This window comes from Microplitis mediator, chromosome 7, assembly GCF_029852145.1.
Source record: "Microplitis mediator isolate UGA2020A chromosome 7, iyMicMedi2.1, whole genome shotgun sequence".
NCBI classification, from domain to species: Eukaryota; Metazoa; Arthropoda; class Insecta; order Hymenoptera; family Braconidae; genus Microplitis; species Microplitis mediator.
Genome location: NC_079975.1, coordinates 25,271,663 through 25,294,789, shown reverse-complemented (window position 1 = coordinate 25,294,789; position 23,127 = coordinate 25,271,663). Strand labels below are relative to the sequence as shown.

General features: G+C 27.4%; 1 protein-coding gene across 1 annotated transcript; it reads right to left on the bottom strand.

Annotated features, from left to right (window-relative positions):
- Nucleotides 1-6,447: 6,447 nt before the first annotated feature.
- Nucleotides 6,448-22,823, bottom strand: LOC130671991 (homeobox protein Hox-B3a-like). The gene is made up of 5 exons (XM_057476170.1): nt 22,439-22,823; nt 21,776-21,918; nt 20,735-21,206; nt 7,962-8,104; nt 6,448-6,699 (listed from the first exon to the last, which is right to left on the bottom strand). The coding sequence occupies exons 1-5, from the start codon at nt 22,821-22,823 to the stop codon at nt 6,448-6,450; spliced, it is 1,395 nt and encodes a 464-aa protein (XP_057332153.1).
- Nucleotides 22,824-23,127: the final 304 nt, after the last annotated feature.

Here is a 23,127-nt window from a genome sequence, read left to right as displayed (position 1 = left end):
TCATACTGAATAAAAACGACTCGGAGGTCGAAAACTGTATCAGCAATAGTTGCAAAGTTACAGTAATTTGTTTGTTGACAAATTGTGTCAGTGCTTGGACTTTGTCGTACTACAAAACCCAGATATTTTTTAAAAAATTGGAAGAATTTTTATTTGCCATATTGTTGCAGGTTGCTGTTTTTGTAATTTTTTTATGTTTTAGAAAAAAATTAAAATACAAAATAACATGTTTATATCAAACTGTTAAACAAACAAATGAATAAATCGTTGACAAAAAAATTTTTTTTTTTTTGCCATTATATTTAGAAATGCAAATTATAATTCAAAAGAAAACGATTCCTTAATGATTTATTTAAATGATCAAAATATGAAAAAAACGATTTTAAACATTAAGATATTGTTTTTAAGAAATTTTTTTTTAAAATCATTATTTCCTTACGCTAACAATATGGTGAAAAAAAATTTTTCAAAAATATTTAATTAATCCATTTGTTTATAAAAAATTTATAAATAAATGGCAAGAAAAAATTTTAAAAGTAATCATATTATGCCTAACAAGAATATGAAATCAGTAATAGCTTAAAATTAAAAAAAAAATTGTTTAACATACATTATTTTAATTTTTAATTTTTTTGGTAGTTCAAAAATTAATAATTAATGAAATAAAAATATTGTATAAACTTTCATACTATCATCTTGTTGAGCATGTTTATAAAAAAGGCTCCAAAAACAAAAAATTTATAGATTAATTATTTAAATTTTTATACCGCCTTTTATGACAACACATACCCGTAAAAAAAATGTTAATTAACAATCGAATAACTTTTTGAAAAATGGTGATACAACTTTTATTATCGCGGAATCATATTCTTTGAAGTGTCTAGATGACACCAGAATATTTTCAAATTTTTTAATTAATATTTAATTGCATAAAAAAATTATTCAAAAACTACGCTCACTAGAGTGACGGCGCGGGCATGCCGAAACTGCCGCGCAAAAGCTCTTTCAGAAACTTTTTTAATATTTGAGCTATCACCTATACTTTTCGAGATTTTGCCAAAAAGCTGGACGGCTAATTTTTTTAACGGTTTTTTGTTCATAACAATTGTAATTTTATTTTTCCAAAAAAAAAATACTAAAAACGGCTTTTTCCAGACGTCATTCCGGATCGTTTTAGCCATCAATCATATTTTTAGGAGACCTGTAACTATTTTTCGCGCAGGAAATCAACTTCTCGACTAGACTAAAATAGATTAAAAAAAGTTTGGTAAATCCAAAAGTGCACGACTCTTAATGCTCATTTGCACGAATAAGAAAAATGTACGATAAAAGTTTCAAGGACAATTGTTTCTTTCCTTTCTATTACACTAGAAATTCAAATTTCGCTCCGAAAAATAGTCAGATGTATTTTTTCGCGCAGGCACGACTGCGGTGTGACGAACTTATTTGTAAAAAACATATATAGATATACAAAATTAGTTAAGTTCTTTTTAATAATTATAATTAACGGGGCCGAATTCGATGGCCAATTTATGACACACTTCTTCTTCGGCCTTAAAATAATCTTTTAAAAAAAAAGTGATCCAAATAATGGCTTTTTACTCGAGTATTTGTGTTTACGGGTTACGGACACATTTGCTACTGCTTGACCGGAAATTTTTTTTTACATTTTGATGTTTTCTTAGTAATTTAATACATCAAATTGGTCTTTATAAATAATAAAATTAATTCTTATTATATTCTCTATCCGATGATGTGTAACTTGGTTAAGCTCTGCGGGCTAACTGATTGATTCGTTTATTTACCATTTGATATGGTATTAATCTTTTTCTTAGACTAGTAAGCCCTTTCTGTGCTTATTTAGACAGTCGATCTGAAGGAGTAAACTCCAATCGTGCGTCAGAGCTGACACACACACTTTTTTTTTATTCAATTGTTTATGGGGGTCTGTCGTACCCTGAGTATTTCGTATCGCTGTGATGCTTAATTAATATATCAAACTCGTAGAAATATGATGATGAGAAGAAAATTTTCTTTAGCAAATTTTTAAAGGGGTCCGTTGTGCCCCAGTATCCCTTATATTTTTTTGATCAACAAATTCGCACAATAAAAGATTCAACACCGATTCAATACAAACTTGTGTTAATGAGGTGAGATATATCTGGTAAGCCATTAGTTCTATTTATATAATTATAAATGACTAAACGAATTTCAAATCACTGTTAATTAATATTTAACTACCCAGTATATATATATATATATATATATATATATATATATACTATATGACTAGTATATATGAGTTAATGTTTTCGTTTAAATATCAATAAATTTAGTCATGAAAAACACATATCAATTTAACTTAAATATCCTTATAAATTTGAAAATTATAATTTTTTTTTTCCAGTATGTAATAAAATTATCGATCCGTGTACGTGCATGTTTAAAAATATATGGCTTTTACCTTACACATTCTGTATAATACTTCAGAGTTCTAACGTTATCAATGATTCACATTTTTAAAAGAAATTTTTTTTTAAACATAAAACGTTTAAAAAATTTCATATTTTTTTCAATCACAGCTCATTGTAGTTCATTAACTAATAAAGTAGTATACGTACTCAAAGATCATTGTCTATGATTGTGCATTGGTTATCATCACTACAACGACTAACAATGAATCCTTTAATAACAATAGTAACAGATGTAATTTTTTGTAATCGTCAAATAATCGCATACGCAAAAGTATATTTTTCCTGACGGCATTGCTCATCTTTAAAAGTACTCGAGAAGTAAAATTGCTGTACACCGCGGACGGCGCCATCATAAACCCAAGTAGCGCCACAGATGCAATCTCGATATGTGCTCATGTTTTACTGTAGCAATGAAGTCATGAGATAATTTATGAAAAGTGAAGCTAACAATTAGCATAGTAAGTAGTTTTAAAAAATTAGTTTTTTCTGAGTCAGAACTCGGACGTCATCTTCAGTTTTTGAAATGTGAACATGAATATTTCTTTTTTTAATGTATTATTGCATTTATGCTTATAATATATATTGTTTATTATTAACTATTAATTTATTTATAAAAATTATTTACATGGGTAGTGTCTATCAGGAACTGAGTGCATCTGGGTTCAAAATTTTGTCGCCAAAATTATAAATGTACGTAAAGGTCTATACAATGAGGCGACGTCTGCAATTGTCTAATTACTGTAGACTGCAGCTTAAGTTTCTTTTAGCTAACGTCTTAAAACTTAAAGTATGTTGTCATAGTTTGAATTAGCAGCGGGGTGCAACACACAGATCAATGACAATGGCACATGTTCACTATCGAGTGATTTATGTTCTTTAATCTTTGAGGCGCTGAAGAAATTCGTTAAGTGTATATGGACTTGATGACGTATGTCCGTTAGAATCCTCTTATTGAATTTCTTTGGCGCCAAAACAGATTTTTCGAAAATAATTTTTTTGCTATTTTCAAATTGTCTATTCTCGGTTGAGTCTACACTAATTTCGTTAAAATATCCATATTTCAATATTCGTTAACAATTTTTATTGTTCATATTTTATGATTCTTTAGAAAATATCTTTGACGAATTTTCAAATTCATTACTCACAGAAAAATATTTCAGAATACGTATATTTGTTACAATGATATTTTAAATTTTTAAATAAAACGATATTGAATAATATACATTTTTTTTCAAAAAAAAATAAATAAATATGGTCACTACATTTAAATGCAAATGCGGATTTTATTTGACATTCAGTTTTAACATTTAAATGAATATATATTCATTTATAATCAACTGTTAAATAGTGTCTTGTCTACATAAGTCTTGATATAAGCCCTGATAGCACGAGTTGCTCGTCAAAAAGTTGGTATTCAGTACTCTAATAGCCACTTTGCATTGAAATTGACAGTAATTTGACATTGAAATTGCCTGAAATTTGCTGCCCGAATGTGCAGATAAGTTAACAGCAAAACTTGGCCTGAAAATTGACGAAAAATTTTTTCTAGTCAACTTTTTAAGTGAATTTGCATTTTAATTCGGGTAGTGAATTTTCATTAAATTGTGTAGCAAGTTGTATATAAATTATTGTCAAAAGCGGAAAAGTCCGACGATGACGGAAATTCGACGAAAAATTCGAGGAAACTTTTGTAAGTAAACTTTTGTTAAAGCAAACTGTGCTATTAAGGTAGTTTGCGACCAACTTGACGACAAGTTGTCAACAACTCTAGCTTTTGCAATTTAACCTGCTACAAGTTACCGCCAACTTTCTCTCAGAAAGTGACCGTCAACTTATTGGATTTCCAACTTTTGGTTCAAGCGAAACTAGAGAGTCAAAGTAATATTTGAATTTTTTTGTTTATTAAATTCTCCTAATAGTTATAAAAATTAAATATTTTAATTTATAATAACATAACGAATTTATAAATTTACAATTATTTCTTATTTAATGAAAAAAAGTAATAAAATGAACACGTTATTTTTGACTCATATACAGTTTTATAAAAAGACGTGGCAGCAGCGCGTTTCAACTTCTCAAACATCGACATTCAAATTAAAGCGGGAAAAATTTATTTCTAACCTCGTCGATGGCCGAGATTATAAAATATAGTATAACTGAAATTATTTAAATAACTACACCGGTAACACTAAATTATTAAAATGTTATCAGATTCCAAAAATAATCAAGTTTTTTATTTATTAAACTTGGGAGATTCATAATAAAAAAAATAGAATAAGTCATGGCGGAAACTTGTCAACCACATAAAAGTCTGTGTATAAGAACTTGGAACATGTCAGTTTTAAAAATTTATTTTCAAAGAAACTAGATAGTGAATCGTTTTCAAACTCTGTTTATATATATACTAAGTTTCAAATCTTTAAATTGGGAAATTTTTTTTTGCAATAGATTCGCCCAATCTTTAATGATCTCATACTCAGAAAGTTTAGTTCCTGTATTAGATATTAAGATTAAGATTTTAAATATAACAACTAATTTCATTTATTTTAATTTTCAAAATGATTTAAATCAATATTTACTATTATTATGACTATCAGTATAATTGTGGACAAATGGTTATTAGGATTAAGTGAGGATCAAAGTTAAGAATTAGGGATCTATATAAAGTATGGTTTGCAGTGAAAAACGGAATTACTTAACAAAAATTTATTTATATTTTTCATATAATTTTTGTTGTTAAGTATACAGACGTAGTGATTACAATCTTAAATAAAATATTATAATTATTGCATACAATTATCTTCTAAAATAACATACACAATTTTTTGTATAAAATCTTAACTTATATGCATCAAGTATTTAAAAAAAGAAAAGCTAGTAATAGCATTAAAAATAACTTAATTTATCAAAGTTACAATTTCAGTAATGGTAAATAGTTGGTGTTTCCTGAACTGAAACATTAAGTTTCCAGAAACAAAAACTAATTAATATAAATAGTAAAATAAGTAATTAAAAAGAGTATAAAATTCTACATACTAAATTATCTATAGTATTTTAATATTAGTTAGCGATTCAATTTCATCCCGCTGTGCACAACGAAGTTGCCGCGGAGAGGGGAAAATTAGCATACACTGGACATACTCCTTGGGCAGTAATACACTACTTATCCACTGAGTGTGTATACGTATTGCTTATGAATTAAACACTGAGATTATGGGTAGTGCTTAAATAATCGAAATTATTGATATTGTTCTTTAACTCATTCGATGGTGAGATTTCTGCGACAGAGTTGAAAGTTTGATCTGAATCCGGAATTACTCCGTATGTATAAAAGCTACTGCTATTAACCGGATAGTCAGTGGTAGGTCCGTATTCTGTATAGTTATAACCCATGTATTTATTTGAGTTTGCATAATAACTATTATAATTATAATTGTACCCATTGAGGAGTGAATAATAATAATTATTTTTGTTATTGTACACTTTACCGTCATAAGTTTTATTGTAAATGGTATCATTTTGCATACTTCCGCTGCATGCAATTGAGTAGTTGATACTATTTGTAATGTAGTTGTCGTTTTTGAAACCCATATCTTGATTTGGTGATGAATGATACACTGAGAGAAAAAAGTGCATATTTTCAAGTAAAAATACTTGATTCAAGTATTTTAGATACTTAAATAGTACCGAGTAAATAATTTCTTAATTCTAGTAAAAATACTTGTGAAATCTATTAATAATGAAAACTTAGGTTTAATAAAAAAATAGTTATGACTGAAAAGCATTCCAAAAATCTACTCACAAGTATTTACCTCAAGAGTACTTGTACTCTTCTACTAGGATATTATCCTGTTGGGAGTAGTTGACAGAGTGACTTTTTCACTCCTTTGAACGGAACTTATTACTTCTATTCTAACTGTCCAACTAGGAAAATGTTGCAGCGCTCTTCTGCGCCTAGCGGTGACTTCTGGTACTAATTTTTTCTTTCGCACTCTGCGTTTGCACACTTTGTTATTTTCACTCGCCTTATTTTTCTCTCAGTGTAGTAATCTATAGTTAAACCTAATCCAGGTGGGTTCATTCGTCGACGCTCAATGTCTTCAGCGGCAATGTACTGATTTCTTTCATTTATCGGAGGATTTAAATTTTTCTTGTCGTTTGTATCGATTTTACTTTGGGTAGTTTTTTTCACCTTCATTCGATAATTTTGAAACCAAACCTTGACCTGTAAAATAATTATAAATTTAACAATTTTAGAAAATAAGATTAATGAATATTTTTATTACTGTCGATGGTCACTATTTTATTACTAATTACAAATAACCGAAATTATATTTTGCATTTGGCTTAAAAAAACAAATTTACTTGTCTTTGTTTTTTTCCAGCTTCAGCCAAAATTTATTTTTTTTCAAAAAAATTTTCCAAAATTTAATTTGAACGTTTGTTTATAAATTTCTCGGCTTAAATTCAAACTACACGGAAAAGAGAGCAGTTGAAAAATTACAGTTTTTAGTGCAAAAACCAGGCCTTCGAGTACTACACGGAAAAAAATTAATCGTGAATGCAACATGATGCAGTCTTGGTAAATAAACATGATGAAATCATGTCACATTCACATGATTTGTCATGTTTCGGCTACATGATAATCATGTTGCGGTAACATGAGAAAAATCATGTTGCATTTACATGATTTGTCATGTTTCGGCTACATGACAATATGTGGCAGCAACATGATTATCATGTAGCCAAAACATGACAAATCATGTGAATGCAACATGATTTTCTCATGTTACCGCAACATGATTATCATGTAGCCAAAACATGACAAATTATGTGAATGCAACATGATTTCATCATGTTTATTTACCAAGACTGCATCATGTTGCATTCACGATTAATTTTTTTCCGTGTATAGCTTGCAATTTTATAATTGAGACTATACTCCTTGTAATGAAGTAAATAAAATTATGAATACCAAATTTTATAGTTTCTAATGTATTTTTAGTTAAAAGGAACTTGAAAATGTCAGTCACTCATTATTTTCCATCTGTTCTGATTTGAAAAATGTATAAGTTATAGAAGAAACGGTCAAAATTATATATAACTATGTAGTTTTATATATTGCAGTCATAGAATAAAATTATACCCATATATAAAATATTGCAAAAAAAAAATTTAGTGTTCAATAATAATGCAAAATTTTGAGAAAGAAGTTTTATTATATAAATTGAAATAATTGCTATGTCAGAAATAATTTATATTTTACAGTTTCGAAGTAGCGAGACTTTGCTAATGTTTGAAACTGAAATAAATCATGGATTTATATTTAATTTATTTTTTTTCCGTGTAATTATTGAAATTTTATCGATATTTAGGCATTCCTAAAAAAAACTAATTTTTTTTCTTACAGTCAATCCGAATGTTGACTTAAAATAACAAAAATTTAATTTTCAAATAATAGAAGAGAAAAAAAAAATTTCTTCTTACCTGTTGTTCTGTGAGACCTAATCTCAATTCTGTCTCAATTCTTGCTTCACGGCATGGGTAATTGTTATCACAGAAAATTTTTTGTAGCTCGGAAAGTTGCTCCTCGGTAAATGTAGTTCTTTGACGTTTTGGTTTTTCCTGTTCTGTGAAATGAAAAAAAAATGACTATTATATTTGTTTATCATTTGTTGGCACGTAATTTCTACGCAATTTATTTTATAATTACAGTGTAAAAAATAAAAATGATCGTAAAAATATGTTCTTACATTCTACTGATACGTGTTTAATAAAATATTATATAATATGAAAATAACATATATGGTTGAAATATATGATAAATATCAGAAAATATATGTGGCCAATTTAACTACACTTATCCAAAAAATTAAAGGAACAAGAAAATTTTATAAATTTTTTAGTGATTTTTGGAAGGCTGTATTTTCGTGAAAAATGATCGTATCGAAAAAATAAAAAAAGCAAATTGAAGCTTGAAATCTCTAGTTTGAAGATCTTTCAGCAAAATATTTTCTTGAGCCACGGTTTTTGCGGAATCAGAAGAAAAAGGTCAAGACAAAATTTTTCTAAATTTTTTGGTTTCATTTTTTAGGTCTACGGGGCCGGGAAAAATTTTTTCAAAAAAACGAATTCATGGCTTGTTTAGGAAATTTATTCAGCTACAATTTACTTTTTTTTGTTTCTCTGTACGACTATTTGCTGCTGAGATATCAGCCTTCAAATAAAAAAGGATCCTTTTGTCTTTGATTATTGATATCTCAGCAAGAAATGGTCACACCGTGATTTAAAGGACAGTTTAATAAACTTGAATAAATCCCCTACAAGCTCCATTTTTAATTTTTTCAAAAAAAAATTTTTTTTCATCCTTGACATCCATTTGAAAAACCTTTAAAAAATAGCCATTTTCTGGTTTTTTAGTCGACTCATCGCTACTCTGCAAATATTGATAGAGAAAATAATGTTGCCAGGTAATTTTACAGCTTAATGTACCCCCAAAAACCCTGGAAATTTTCAGATTGACCCATTGAACCGTTTGTCCGGTCCGATTGCTCAAAGTTTTACAAAACAATTAAAGGAACAAGTTTTGTTCCTTAATCTGTGTAATCGTTATCAAAATGAAAAAATCAATTTTTTTCGGATTTTCTTTCATTTTTGCGTTAGTTATTCAGTAAATGTAAGGTAAAGAAAAAAAAAAAATTTTCCAAAAAACGAGACCAAACAAGAATTTATTCCAATTTTTTTTTTTTATGTTTTATTCGGGGGGTTATTTTTTTTTTTCGTTTTTCGGAAAAAAATTTTTTTTTTTTCTTTACCTTACATTTTTATATAAGGTCTGTATATATTTAGTAGGGTGGCGCAAAAAAAAACCGACCATGTTTTTTTTTCCGATCTCGCATGAAAATTTGTTGGTTTACGATGTTTTAAGAAGCCTCTCCAAAAATCAGCTCGATAAAAAATTTTCAAGAGGTTTCTCACGAATTTTGAAAATATCAAAAATGATGGAAATTCGGATTTTTATTTCTAAATTTTTTTCTTTCTCGTGGCAGCAATAGTTTATATTTGTAAAATCATGTCTATGCTGGAAATTTCAGGCCAAAATTCAAATATTTGAACGGTGCTCAAGAATTTTGAATATTAAGTGATAATATGTAACTAATAGTTTGAATGAGTTTTTATATTTTTTTAAAACTCAATTATTGTCATTTCACTTAAATATGACTTTTGCGTAACCAAAAATATACACGACAGTCTTAAACAATAAAATTTGGTAAGTTTTGAATAAGTGAAAAAACCTACAAATTGAATTAAAAAATAAAAAAGTATGTAAATAACTTGATATTTCTATTTCTTGGGTTACATTTTCAATCATTGTCATGCAAAGTGGTGAAAAAATCGAGAAGTTTTATTATTAATATTTAAGGGTCGTTCAAAAACGTCCAAAAGACAGCACTCGGAAACATTCAAAATTCTTGAGCGAGGTTTAAATATTTAAGTTTTGGGCAGAAATTCTCAGCGTAGTAATGATTTCACAAATATAAACTATTGCTGCGACGAGAAAAAAAAAAATTTAGAAATAAAAATCCGAATTGCGATTATTTTTGATATTTTCAAAATTCGTGAGTGACCTCTTGAAAATTTTTTATCGAGCTGATTTTTGGAGAGGCTTCTCAAAACATCGTAAACCAACAAATTTTCATTCGAGATCGAAAAAAAAAAAATAGTCGGTTTTTTTGCGCCACCCTAATGAATAGCATATATAATATATATATATATATATATATATATATATCATATCCAAAAAATATATTTTTATCATACATCAAAATATATAGGGGAGACCGGGGCACAAAGGCCCCCTTAAGCCGGTTTTTTCTTCTTGTGGCTTTTGACTATCAAATTCGTTTATATTCTATCTCTTTCGGAAGAATCAATCGAAATTTTGCAAAAAATAAAACAAAATTTTTTTTTTTTCTGGGGCACGAAAGCCCTCTCCCCAAAAAATTGTTAACAAAATTTTTTTTTATTCCCCGTCAAGTTATGACCACTACAATGTTTTTATCATACTTTAGGTGAATATGTGATATATGGGGTAAAATGGACCACTCGAAAAAAAGAATTGTAATGATAAAAAGATTTTTTTTTCATTTTCCGTCGAGTTATGACCTTTATAATATATTTATTATATTTTAGGTCAATATGTGATAAGTAGGGAAAAATGGACCACTCAAAAAGAAAAATTATAACGAAAAAATTAACTTGACGGAAAATATTAAAAAAAAAATTTATCGTTACAATTCTTTTTTCGAGTGGTTCATTTTGCCCCACATAATACATATTGACCTTAAATATAATAAAACCATTATAGAGGCTATAATTTGACGGAAAATGAAAAAAAAGAAATTTTTTTATTATAATTTTTTTTATCGAGTGGTATATTTTACCCCTTATATCACATATTGGCCTAAAACATGATTAAAACATTATCGAGTGGTCCGGAGGGATTAAACTAATAAAAAAATTATTCACTGCGCGAATTTTTGACAGTGTATCAAAAAGTTATACGTAATATTTATACAAAATATTAAAATCTTACCTTCTGTAACAGCTTGCTCTATTTCCTGGGAGGGTGACATATTTTGGCAACACTGATTTTGCTGTTGCTGAAGCTCGAAATGAGGTAGATGACCACGATTTATTTGAGGGTTGTAACTTCACTCTCCCGACACACTCATCGTCAAACTCTCAGGTGAAGACGGATACATTGGATACATCTCTACTAACGGGATAGACTTCTCATATCTTGGTGTGAAATTATTGGAATACATTTTTAATTTTTTCACGTTACCAAAAACCGAAAATTAATTTTTAAATCTGTCTAAGTCAACTAACTCTCGAAACGAACTCTATACACTGAGAGAAAAAAGTACACTAGTTACTAATGTTAAATAATAGAAAACTGAAATTTAATATTTAAAATACTTGAAATAAATGATGAAAAAAATTTAATTTAGTAATTAAGATACTCCAATTAAATAATAAAAAGTCACATCTAGTAGTTAAAGTACTCAAGTTCAATAATTAAAAATTAAAGATTAGTATTTAAAATACTCGTGATCAATATTGAAATATTTTAATTTAGCATTTAAAATACTTTAATTTAATAATTATAAGTTTTCATTCACTACTCAAAACACTAAAGTATAATAAGTGAAAATTTTCATTCAGTATTTGAACGACTTAAGTTCAGTAATTAAAAATTTATATTTAGTAATTAAAATACTTAAGTTTAATTTTATGATGATAAACTCTATGAAATTTTCGGCTTTTTTGAAAAAAACCGTGATTTTCTTAAAGTTCGTTATTTTTTATGAGCTTGAAGTTAGCAGACAAACGAAAAATAAAATATTTGACTGCGGATATCTTTTGAACAATTTGAATTATATACAATTAAATGAATGGAATAGAATTCTATTGAAATAAACTAGATATGCTAGCAATTTTTTTTTTTTTTAGCTCACTGTTTTGGATTTATTCAAAAACAAAATTTTTAGCAAGCTAACCTGACATTTCAAATGATCGGAATAACTTCATATTGTATTACTTTCTTGATGACACTATTATCTAAGGGCGCCTTGGTTTTTTTTTTTGAAAATCGAAAAAAAACTTTAGCACGTCATAATTTTTGAACAAATCGTTGAAACGAAAAAAAAAAAAAAACTCACCTCTTCGTTTTTTTATTATCTAGAGGTGCAATTTTTTTATTTTCGAAAATTGCTGTCATATTTTGAAAAATTGATAAAAACAATTTTTTCGAATTTTTTAACTAAGCATATGAGTGAGAAAAATTATTTTAAAGATAGAACTGAACATGCCGTCTTTTTCTCTTCCCAAAAGCTACGTATGCATGATTTCATTTTTTTTCTATTTTAATTTAAATGGTCAATATGCTCAGTCAATCAAAATTTTAAGTTTTTTGAATTTTATACCTCGTTAATGGCGTTTTACCAAAATAAGCCTAAGATACATTTTTGTAGGGAATTTTATGTTCTACAAAAAAGATTCTTATGATTTTTTGATAAATCAATCTGTTCAAAATTTATGGAAGCTTAAAGTCAAATTTATAGTAAATTTCGATGAGTGTGAATGTGGCCGACAATTAACAATTTAAAAATTTTGGAATAAATAAAATGTAAGTACAATAAAAATTAAAAAATATGTGTGTAAATAATCGAAATATTCGTACCCGCATTATTTTTAATTTCATTGTTTTAATTTCTTTATTTATTTACCTAAGAGATCGATTGAAGTCGAGCAAAACGCTATTTTTTTTAAGAGCTTGACAATAAAATGGAAATAAATTAACCGTTATGAAGAATTTAAAAAAAAATTTTAAAGGTTTAATTGTAGAGAATAAACCGTTTACAAAAAATTCCATGGCATTTGATGATAAGTTCGGTAGTTTCGCTGGAAAAGTAAAAAGATCTCGAAATTTACTATAAATTTGACTTTAAGCTTCCATAAATTTTTAACAGATTGATTTATCAAAAAATCATAAGAATCTTTTTTGTAGAACATAAAATTCCCTACAATAATGTATCTTAGGCTTATTTTGGTAAAACGCCATTAACGAGGTATAAAATTCAAAAAACTTAAAATTTTGATTGACTGAGCATATTGACCATTTAAATTAAAATAGAAAAAAAATGAAATCATGCATACGTAGCTTTTGGGAAGAGAAAAAGACGGCATGTTCAGTTCTATCTTTAAAATAATTTTTCTCACTCATATGCTTAGTTAAAAAATTCGAAAAAATTGTTTTTATCAATTTTTCAAAATATGACAGCAATTTTCGAAAATAAAAAAATTGCACCTCTAGATAATAAAAAAACGAAGAGGTGAGTTTTTTTTTTTTTTCGTTTCAACGATTTGTTCAAAAATTATGATGTGCTAAAGTTTTTTTTCGATTTTCAAAAAAAAAAACCAAGGCGCCCTTAGATAATAGTGTCATCAAGAAAGTAATACAATATGAAGTTATTCCGATCATTTGAAATGTCAGGTTAGCTTGCTAAAAATTTTGTTTTTGAATAAATCCAAAACAGTGAGCTAAAAAAAAAAAAAATTGCTAGCATATCTAGTTTATTTCAATAGAATTCTATTCCATTCATTTAATTGTATATAATTCAAATTGTTCAAAAGATATCCGCAGTCAAATATTTTATTTTTCGTTTGTCTGCTAACTTCAGGCTCATTATTTTTTATTTTTTTTTTTATTTTCTCAAAAAAAACTTCATTTAATTCTGCAATTTTTCCCGCCAATCCTAGAGTGGGCCGACTATTCCTTCTATTTTTTTTTATCAATTGAAAAAAAAATTTTTGCCCAGTTGGGCTTATTTTACAAAACATCAGTCTGAAAATTTTTGAGGACTTATAGATGACGGCCGACTTTGAAGAATTGAGACGAAAAAATTTATTGAAAGTGGTAATCCTCGAAAAAATTTGCATTTTTTTCAAAAAAGGAAAAAAAATTGAAGATACTTACAAACAATTTTATTGTAACTTTTTTTAAAAACTAGACCTGAAAACAAAGAAAATGAAAAAAAAATTGCCATTTGTTTTATTTTCGAACAAGTTACAGGCTTTTGAAATAGCGATGGACGTTAGATTTATTTTTCGACAGCCTGTGACATGGTCAAAAATGAACCAAACGGCAATTTCTTTTTTCATTTTCTTTGTTTTCAGGTCTAGTTTTTAAAAAAAGTTACAACAAAATTGTTTGTAAGTGTCTTCAATTTTTTTTTTTTTTTTTGAAAAAAATGCAAATTTTTTCGAGGATTACCACTTTCAATAAATTTTTCCGTCTTAATTCTTCAAAGTCGGCCGTCATCTTTAAGTCCTCAAAAATTTCCAGACTGATGTTTTGTAAAATAGCCCAACTGGGCAAAATTTTTTTTTTCAATTGATAAAAAATAGAAGGAATAGTCGGCCCACTCTAGGATTGGCGGGAAAAATTGCAGAATTAAATGAAGTTTTTTTTGAGAAAATAAAAAAAAAATAAAAAATAACGAACTTTAAGAAAATCACGGTTTTTTTCAAAAAAGCCGAAAATTTCATAGAGTTTATCATCATAAAATTTTTTTGTATTTTGTTTCGAAGAGTACATTCAATGACAAAAATTTTGAAAAAAAAAACGTCCCGATTAGTCAATTTTTGAAGAAGTTATAGCTATTTGATAAAATAAAAGCCTTATTTTTGGAAAATTCATAACTTTTTTTGGGTTGGGTGAAAAAATTTGAAAATTTTCTGAAAAATGATTTTAATGGGGTATAAAATGAAAAAAAATTTTCAGCCAAATCGAAAAAGGTCGGGGTCAAAAGTAGTCGATTTGGCGTGGAATGCCCCATATGTATTTTATTTGTTAGTACATAGAACTAAATATTTATTTAACGTATAAACATTATTAAATCCGACAACTAATCGTATAATATGGACAGTTAATAATAAGTAATATAATAAGGGAAAGAGTGAGGGAAGCTAGATGACGTCATGTTGGGTATCGTCGGACGGCCTCTTCTTCCACCTCTTCGCCAGCCTCAATTAGTGCTGCCAGATCGTGCGATATTTTAACCCCTCCCCGTGGTGAAATAGCATGGAGTGTAATGGCAGGAGGGAGTAAAAATATCGCACGTTCTGGCAGCACTGGCCTCAATGTTCATTCAAAGTGGGGGAAACGCCGAGAAGCGTTATAGGGTTAGTTCATTAATATAATTCTCAAAAAAATAAATAAATTCTTGTTGTCCGAAAAGTGAAAAAAAAAAAAAAATTTATACGGATTTCCAGTATAGAAAAGTACAAAATTTTTAATATATATTTTATTTTTACCCAAAATTCATGGAGTTTAATGATTTTAAAAAACTGCTAACTTTCCCTTCTTCATACTTTTCCAAAATTTTGAAGATTAAAAAAAAAAATTTTTGTCATTAATTTTGATTTTTTTCAAGAAAGAGAATCCGTTTAAGACCCCCCCCCCCCTCCCCTATCCCTATTCCACTTAAAAACAAATTCCAGACCGCAAAAAAATTTTGTAAAGACCTTATTTATTTTTAATGACTGCGTACACAGTAAAAAATATTGTGTATTTGTGTCGAAAACGGTTTGTGTTAAAAATTGTAGTGTGTTAAACTAACACAAAGTTTGTGTCACTTTATTTTTTAACATAAAAAATGTGTTACACACTCTTTATTAACCTATTTTGTGTGTTACTGTGGATTCTTTGCGCCCTCTTGTGGCGATATTTCAACATAATCTTTGTGTTAAAAAGGGGTTACACAAAGTTTGTGTCAAAAATTCAACACAAACTTTGTGTCAACCGTTTTTAACACACAAACTGTGTTGATTTTACACAATATTTTTTACTGTGTACTTATAATTCGAATTTTTTTTCAAGAACAACATATTTGTTTCTGTCGAGAAATTTGAAAATAGATCAAACTCATGAAATGATAATATGAAAATTTTTTTTTTTTTTTTTCAAATTTTTATGGGAGTCTGTCGTACCCTGAGTATTTCGTATCGCTATGATGCTAAATAAATATATCAAACTCGTAGAAATATGATGATGAGAAGAAAATTTTCTTTAGCAAATTTTTAAAGGGGTCCGTTGTGCCCCAGTATCTCTTATATTTTTTTGAGCAACAAATTCGCACAATAAAATCCCTTGTTAAATATAAGTATTAAAAATGATTTCACATGTTAAACGCCCATAAGAGATAGTATTAAAAAGGATTTGAAGAATTAGAAAGTATTCAAAACGATTAAAAATCAAATCCTTTTTAATACTTTTGAATCCTTTTGTTTAATAAGGGATATCAACACCTATACAATACAACCTTGTGTTAACAAGGTAAGATATATCTAGTAAGATATTAGTTCTATTTGTATAATTATAAATGACTAAACGAATTTTAAATCACTGTTAATTAATATTTAACTACCCAGTATATATATATATATATATATATATATATATATATATATATATATATATATATATATATATATATATATACTATATGACTAGTATATATGAGTTTATGTTTTCGTTTAAATATCAATAAATTTAGTCATGAAAAACACATATCAATTTAACTTAAATATCCTTATAAATTTGAAAATTATAATTTTTTTTTCCAGTATGCAATAAAATTATCGATCCGTGTACGTGCATGTTCAAAAATATATGGCTTTTACCTTACACATTCTGTATAATACTTCAGAGTTCTAACGTTATCAATGATTCACATTTTTAAAAGAAATTTTTGTTTAAACATAAAACGTTTAAAAAATTTCATATTTTTTTCAATCACAGCTCATTGTAGTTCATTAACTAATAAAGTAGTATACGTACTCAAAGATCATTGTCTATGATCGTGCATCGGCTATCAGTACTACAACGACTAACAATAAATCCTTTAATAACAATAGTAACAGACGTAATTTTTTGTAATCGTCAAACGATCGCATACGCAAAAGTATTTTTTTCCTGACTGCATTGCCCATTTTTAAAAGTACTCGAGAAGTAAAATTGCTGTACACCGCGGACGGCGCCATCATAAACCCTAGAAGCGCCACAGATACACTCTCGATATGTGCTTATGTTTTACTGTAGCAGTGAAGCCATTACATAATTTATGAAAAGTGAAGCTAACAATTAGTATAGTAAGTAGTTTTAAAAAATTAGTTTTTTCTGAGTCAGAACTCGAACGTCATCTTCAGTTTTTGAAATGTGAGCATAAATGTTATTTTTTTTTTTAAATGTATTATTGCATTTATGCTTATAATATATATTGTTTATTATTAACTATTAATTCATTTATAAAAATTATTGACATGGGTAGTGTCTATCAGGAACTGAGTACATCTGGTTCCAAAATTTTGTCGCCAAAATATCTATACAATGAGGCGACGTCTACAATTGTGTAATTACTGTATGTTGTAAAGCTCGGGGCCTATTGTCTAGCCTTTGAATTAGCAGCGGGATGCAATACACAGATCGGTGACAATAGCACATGCTCACTATCTAGTGATTTGTGTTTTCTTATCTTTGAGAAGCCGAAGGATTTTTTCAAGTGTATATATGGACTTCATGACTCATGACATCATTTTGAATCCTCTTATTGAATTACTCTGGCGACATAACAGATCTTTCGATAATATTTTTTTTTGTTTCTAATTTCAAATTGCCTATTCTCGGTTGAGTCTATACTAATTTCTTTAAAATATTCATATTTCAATATTCGTTAACAATTTTTATTGTAAATATTTTATGATTCTTTAGAAAATATCTTTGACGAATTTTTAAATTCATTACCCACAGAAAAATATTTCAGAATACATATATTTGTTACAATGATATTTTAAATTTTTAAATAAAACAATATTGAATATTATAGATTTCTTTTCAGAAAAAAAATAAATAAATATGGTCACTACATTTAAATGCAGAGGCGGATTTTATTTTACACTCAGTTTTAACATCCCGTATGAAAAAACAATATTTGGTTAAAATATATAAAATCATATATGTTTGCAACAAAAAAATATATGATATATTATATTGTATATTATAAAAAATCATATAGAGATTTTCGCCGATTTAATATAAAATTATATACAGTAGTAAATATATGTATTCCATATATGTAACTGATATATTTTTTATATTAAGCTATACATACATTTACATTTACCTGATAATATATTGTATTGATATATTTCCTTTTATATTAAAAAAAGATATAATTTTTATATGAAATAAAATAAATGGTAGCATATAATTTATATTATATATGGCACGATATATTTTCTTTGTTATATTTAAGCATATATTTCATTCGGTGTATGTATATGTATATGGGTATATTTATTTGCATCAAATTAACTAATTTTGAAAATTTGAACTGCAGATTAGAGAGTATATCAAAATTTAGATCTAGTTTAATTGGAGTTGATCCCGTGTGAAAATAACATATATGGTCAAAATATATGTAAAAATATATGATAAATATCAGAAAATATATGTGGCCAATTTAACTATATTTTCTGACATTTTTTTTTTTATATTAAAAAATATAATACTCATCATATACGAGTCTATATATATTTAGCATGTATAAAAAATATATATGTCAATCATATACAAAAAATATATTTTTATCATATATGAAAATTATATTTTTATCGTACATAAAAATATATATTTCTATCATATACGAAAAATATATTCTGATCATATATAAAAACATATATTTATATTATGTATGGAAAAAAAATGTTTCTTATTCGTATGACCAACTCCAATAAAATTAGATCTAAATTTTAATATACTCTTCAAATCGCAGTTAAAATTTTCAAAATTAGTTCATTTGATGCGAATATATATACCCATATACATATACATACACCGAATAAAATATATGCTTGAATATAACAAAGAAAATATATGGTGCCATATATAAAACACATTATATGCTACCATATATATTTCTTTTCATATAAAAATTATATATTTTTTAAATATAAAAGGAAATATATCAATACAATATATTATAAGATAAATCTAAATGTATATATAGCTTAATATAAAAAACATATAAGTTACATATATGGAATACATATATTTACTACTGTATATAATTTTATATTAAATCGGCCAACATATCTATATGATTTTTTATAATGTACAATATAATATATCATATATTGTTTTGTTGCAAACATATATGATATTATATATTTTAACCATATATTGTTTTTTCATACGGGTAGGGGTGTGCGAATATTGCACGAATCGAATCGAATATTTGAATAGTTCGATTCGATTCGCTATCGAATAATTTGTTAATTTGAATATTCGCACACCTCTAATTTGAATCAATAATTACTATTAGTATGACTATTATTATAATTTTGAACAAATGGTTATTAGGAATAAGTTAGGATTAAAGTTAATAATTTGGGATCTATGAAAAGTAAAATGGCTTGCAGTAAAAAACGAAATTACTTGACAAAAATTCATTTATATTTTTTATATAATTTTTGTTTTTCAGTATACAGACATAGTGATTACAACCTTAAATAAAATGTTATAATTATTGCTTACAATTATCCTCCAAAATAAAATACTTATAATTTTCAGTATAAAAGCTTAACTTATTTGCACAAAGTAATTTAAAAAAAAAGTAATAGCATTAAAAATATCTTAATTAATCGAAGTTCTTACAATCTCAGTAATAATAGTATTTGGTGTCTTCTTAACTAACACTATAAGTTTCCACAAATAAGAATTGATAAATATAAATAGTAAAATAAGTAATTTAAAAGAGTATACAATTCTATACTGTAAAAAATCATCAGGGTAAGTCCAAGCGGTGTAGGTGTTAAAATTGGCGGTGTTAAATTTCAACACCGAAAGCGGTGTGAAAATAACGCCGCCACCGATGTAAATATTCTGTACCGGTGTAAAAAAAAATTCTCCGGTGTTAAAAAAACACCGCAGCCGGTGTAAATGTTCTAGGCCAGTGTTAAAATATTTTACTTTGTAAATATTTTTACTTGATCACTATACTGGTAAGTAAATGATATTTATTATTAATTTTCATAAAGAACTGACATTTGTTCGTGTTTTATAATCTTTAAAGTTAATACTCCAAGCAAGCGCAGTACCCTGTTTTTACGCCGGTTACCCCGCTTTTACACCGGTTACCCCGATTTAACACCGGTATTTTTAACACCGGTAAATTACTCCTTTTACACCAGTGTAATTTTATTTTAACACCGGAAGGAGTTGAAATGAGTCCATTTTTAACACCGCTCTTTTTACAGTGTATATACTAAATTATCAATAGTATTCTTATAATATTATTAGCAATTCAATTGAATTCCATATTTTACATCTTCACTATTTATTTAATTATAATTTTATCTACTGACTTTTATTCTAATTACCCATGAATTAAATACTTGATCATTATTTACACACTCCCTTCTTAATGACTTAACAATACACAAAAATATCGGCCTTACTTAATAATGACATCTATTAAATCCCATTGTTTACTGAAGTTGATAGAGATTATGGGTAGTGCTTGAATAATTGAAACTATTGATATTGTTGTTTAACTCATTCGATGGTGTAATTCCTGGGACAGAGTTAGGGGTTTGCTCTGAATCAGGAATTACTCGGTATGTATAACAGTTACTGTTATTAGCCGGATAGCCAGTGACAGTAGTGTGTTCTTTATAGTTATAATCGATGTTGTCAACAGGGTTTACATAATAACCGGTATAGTTATTATTATTATTATTATAGAACCCATTGACGGGTGAATAATAATTATTAATGTTGTTATTATACATTTGGGCCTCAGAAGATTCAGTATAAATGGTAGCATTTTGCATACTTCCGCTGTATGCCGGTTGGTAGTTGGTACCATTCGTCCAGTAGTTACCGTCGTTTTTAAAACCCATATCTTGGTTTGGTGGCGAATGATGGTAATGTATAGTTGAACCTAATCCAGGTGGGTTCATTTGTCTACGCTGAACGTATTCAGCGGCAAGTAACTGATTTCTTCCATTCTTCAGAGGATTTAAATTGTTCTTGTCGTTTGTATCGACTTTACTTGAGGTAGTTTTTTTCTTTTTCATTCTACGATTCTGAAACCATACCTTGACCTGTAAAATAATTATAAATTTAATAATTTTAAAAAATAAGATTAAGGAATATTTATATTACTGTCGATGGTCGCTATTTTATTACTAATTACAAATAACCGAAATTATATTTTGCTTTTGGCTTAAAAAAACAAATTTACTTGTCTTTGTTTTTTTCCAGCTCCAGCCAAAATTTAATTTTTATCGAAAAAATTTTCCAAAATTTATTTCGAACGTTTGTTTATAAATTTCTCGGCTTAAATTCAAACTACACGGAAAAGAGAGCAGTGGAAAAATTACAGTTCTTAGTGCGCAAACCGGGCCTTCAAGTATTATAGTTTGCAATTTTATAATTGAGACTATTCCTTGCAATAAAGTAATTAAAGTTACACTGATATGAGGATTTCTTAGCATTTTAAAAAGATTTTTTAGTATTTAAGAAATCATTTCTTAAACATCATTCTTTTGTATTTAACAAATATTTCTTACTATTTAAGAAATGATCTCATGATCTCATTAAAAAAAAACTTTTTACTATATCTTACAGATATGTCACTAATAAGTAATAAAAAAATATCAAATTTTCTCACCTGTCTTTCGGTGAGTTTCAATTTATTTGCAGTATTAATTCTGGTCCGACGGCATAAGTGATTGTTTGCACTGAAAATTTTTTCGAGCTCATTGAGCTGCTCCGTAGTAAATGCAGTTCGTGCTCGTCTTTGTTGACTCTTTTCTGTAAAATTAAAAAAAAAAATAATTATTATATTTGTATATCACTTGTTAGTAAGTAATATCTACGCAGTTAATTTTATAGTTACGGTATAAGAAAAAAAATGATCGTAAAAATATGTTCTTACATACTACTGATATTTGTTTAATAAAATATTATGCAATTAGCATTTAAACTATAGTTAATTAATTTCAAAATTATAGCCCGCCGCAATAATCGCTACTGCATAATTACTTGATACAAGTAAACGTGTGAAGACATTAAATGAGATTTTCAAAAATTTCAAAAAAGAAAAAAAAATTCAATGAAGACAATTTTCAGAAATTCAATAAACGAATGTAAAAAAAAAAATCAAAAAAATAATTTAAATTTATAATCAGAGTCTTGACCAATTAATTAATAGTTAATAATAAATACTAAAGCTCTTATCTCCTGAATGAATGAATGAATTACCATACACATGAAGCTTAAATAATTATTAAAGAGTAATACGTAATAATTATTCAAAATAATAAAATCTTACGTTTTGTACTAGTTCGCGCTGCTTTTTGTAAAGGTGATTTATTTTCGAGACACCGATCTTGTTGTTGCTGAAGTTCTTCATTTGGTAATTTGTTAATGTCTCCGTTGATGAATGGCTCTGTAGATTGTTGATGCTGAAATGATTGTTGATTCAAAAACTCGGAATTTGAATTGGCTGCTTCCGAAGTATTGTTCGTATTAACAGCATCAGTAAGAGGTGAATTAACAGCATCGGAAAGGGGTGAATGATTACGACTTGATTGGTGGTTGTAATTCCACTCCTCTGACAGGCTCGTTCTCATGCTTTCAGGTGAAGACGGATACGATGGCAACTCTAAAGATGCGAGAAACTCGATGCACTTTTCGGTTGAATCAGTGTAAGACATTTTGAATTTATTTCGTTAATATAATTATTTTGATTTAACAAAAACCGAAAAATTATTTTCAAATTCGTTCACTGAGAGAAAAACGTGGATATTTTCAAGTAAAATTTCTTAATTGAACTATTAGTTTACTTAAATAGTGAAAATAATAAATATTATAGTTTGATGAAGTGAACTTGTTCGAGCTTTTACTATTATAAGTCAAGTGAATATGTTTACTTGAATTTAATTTTCTATTACACTCAGTGTTCGAATGAAGTAAGACACGACACTAACTCTACAACGGTATTGTAAGAACTGAGGTCTC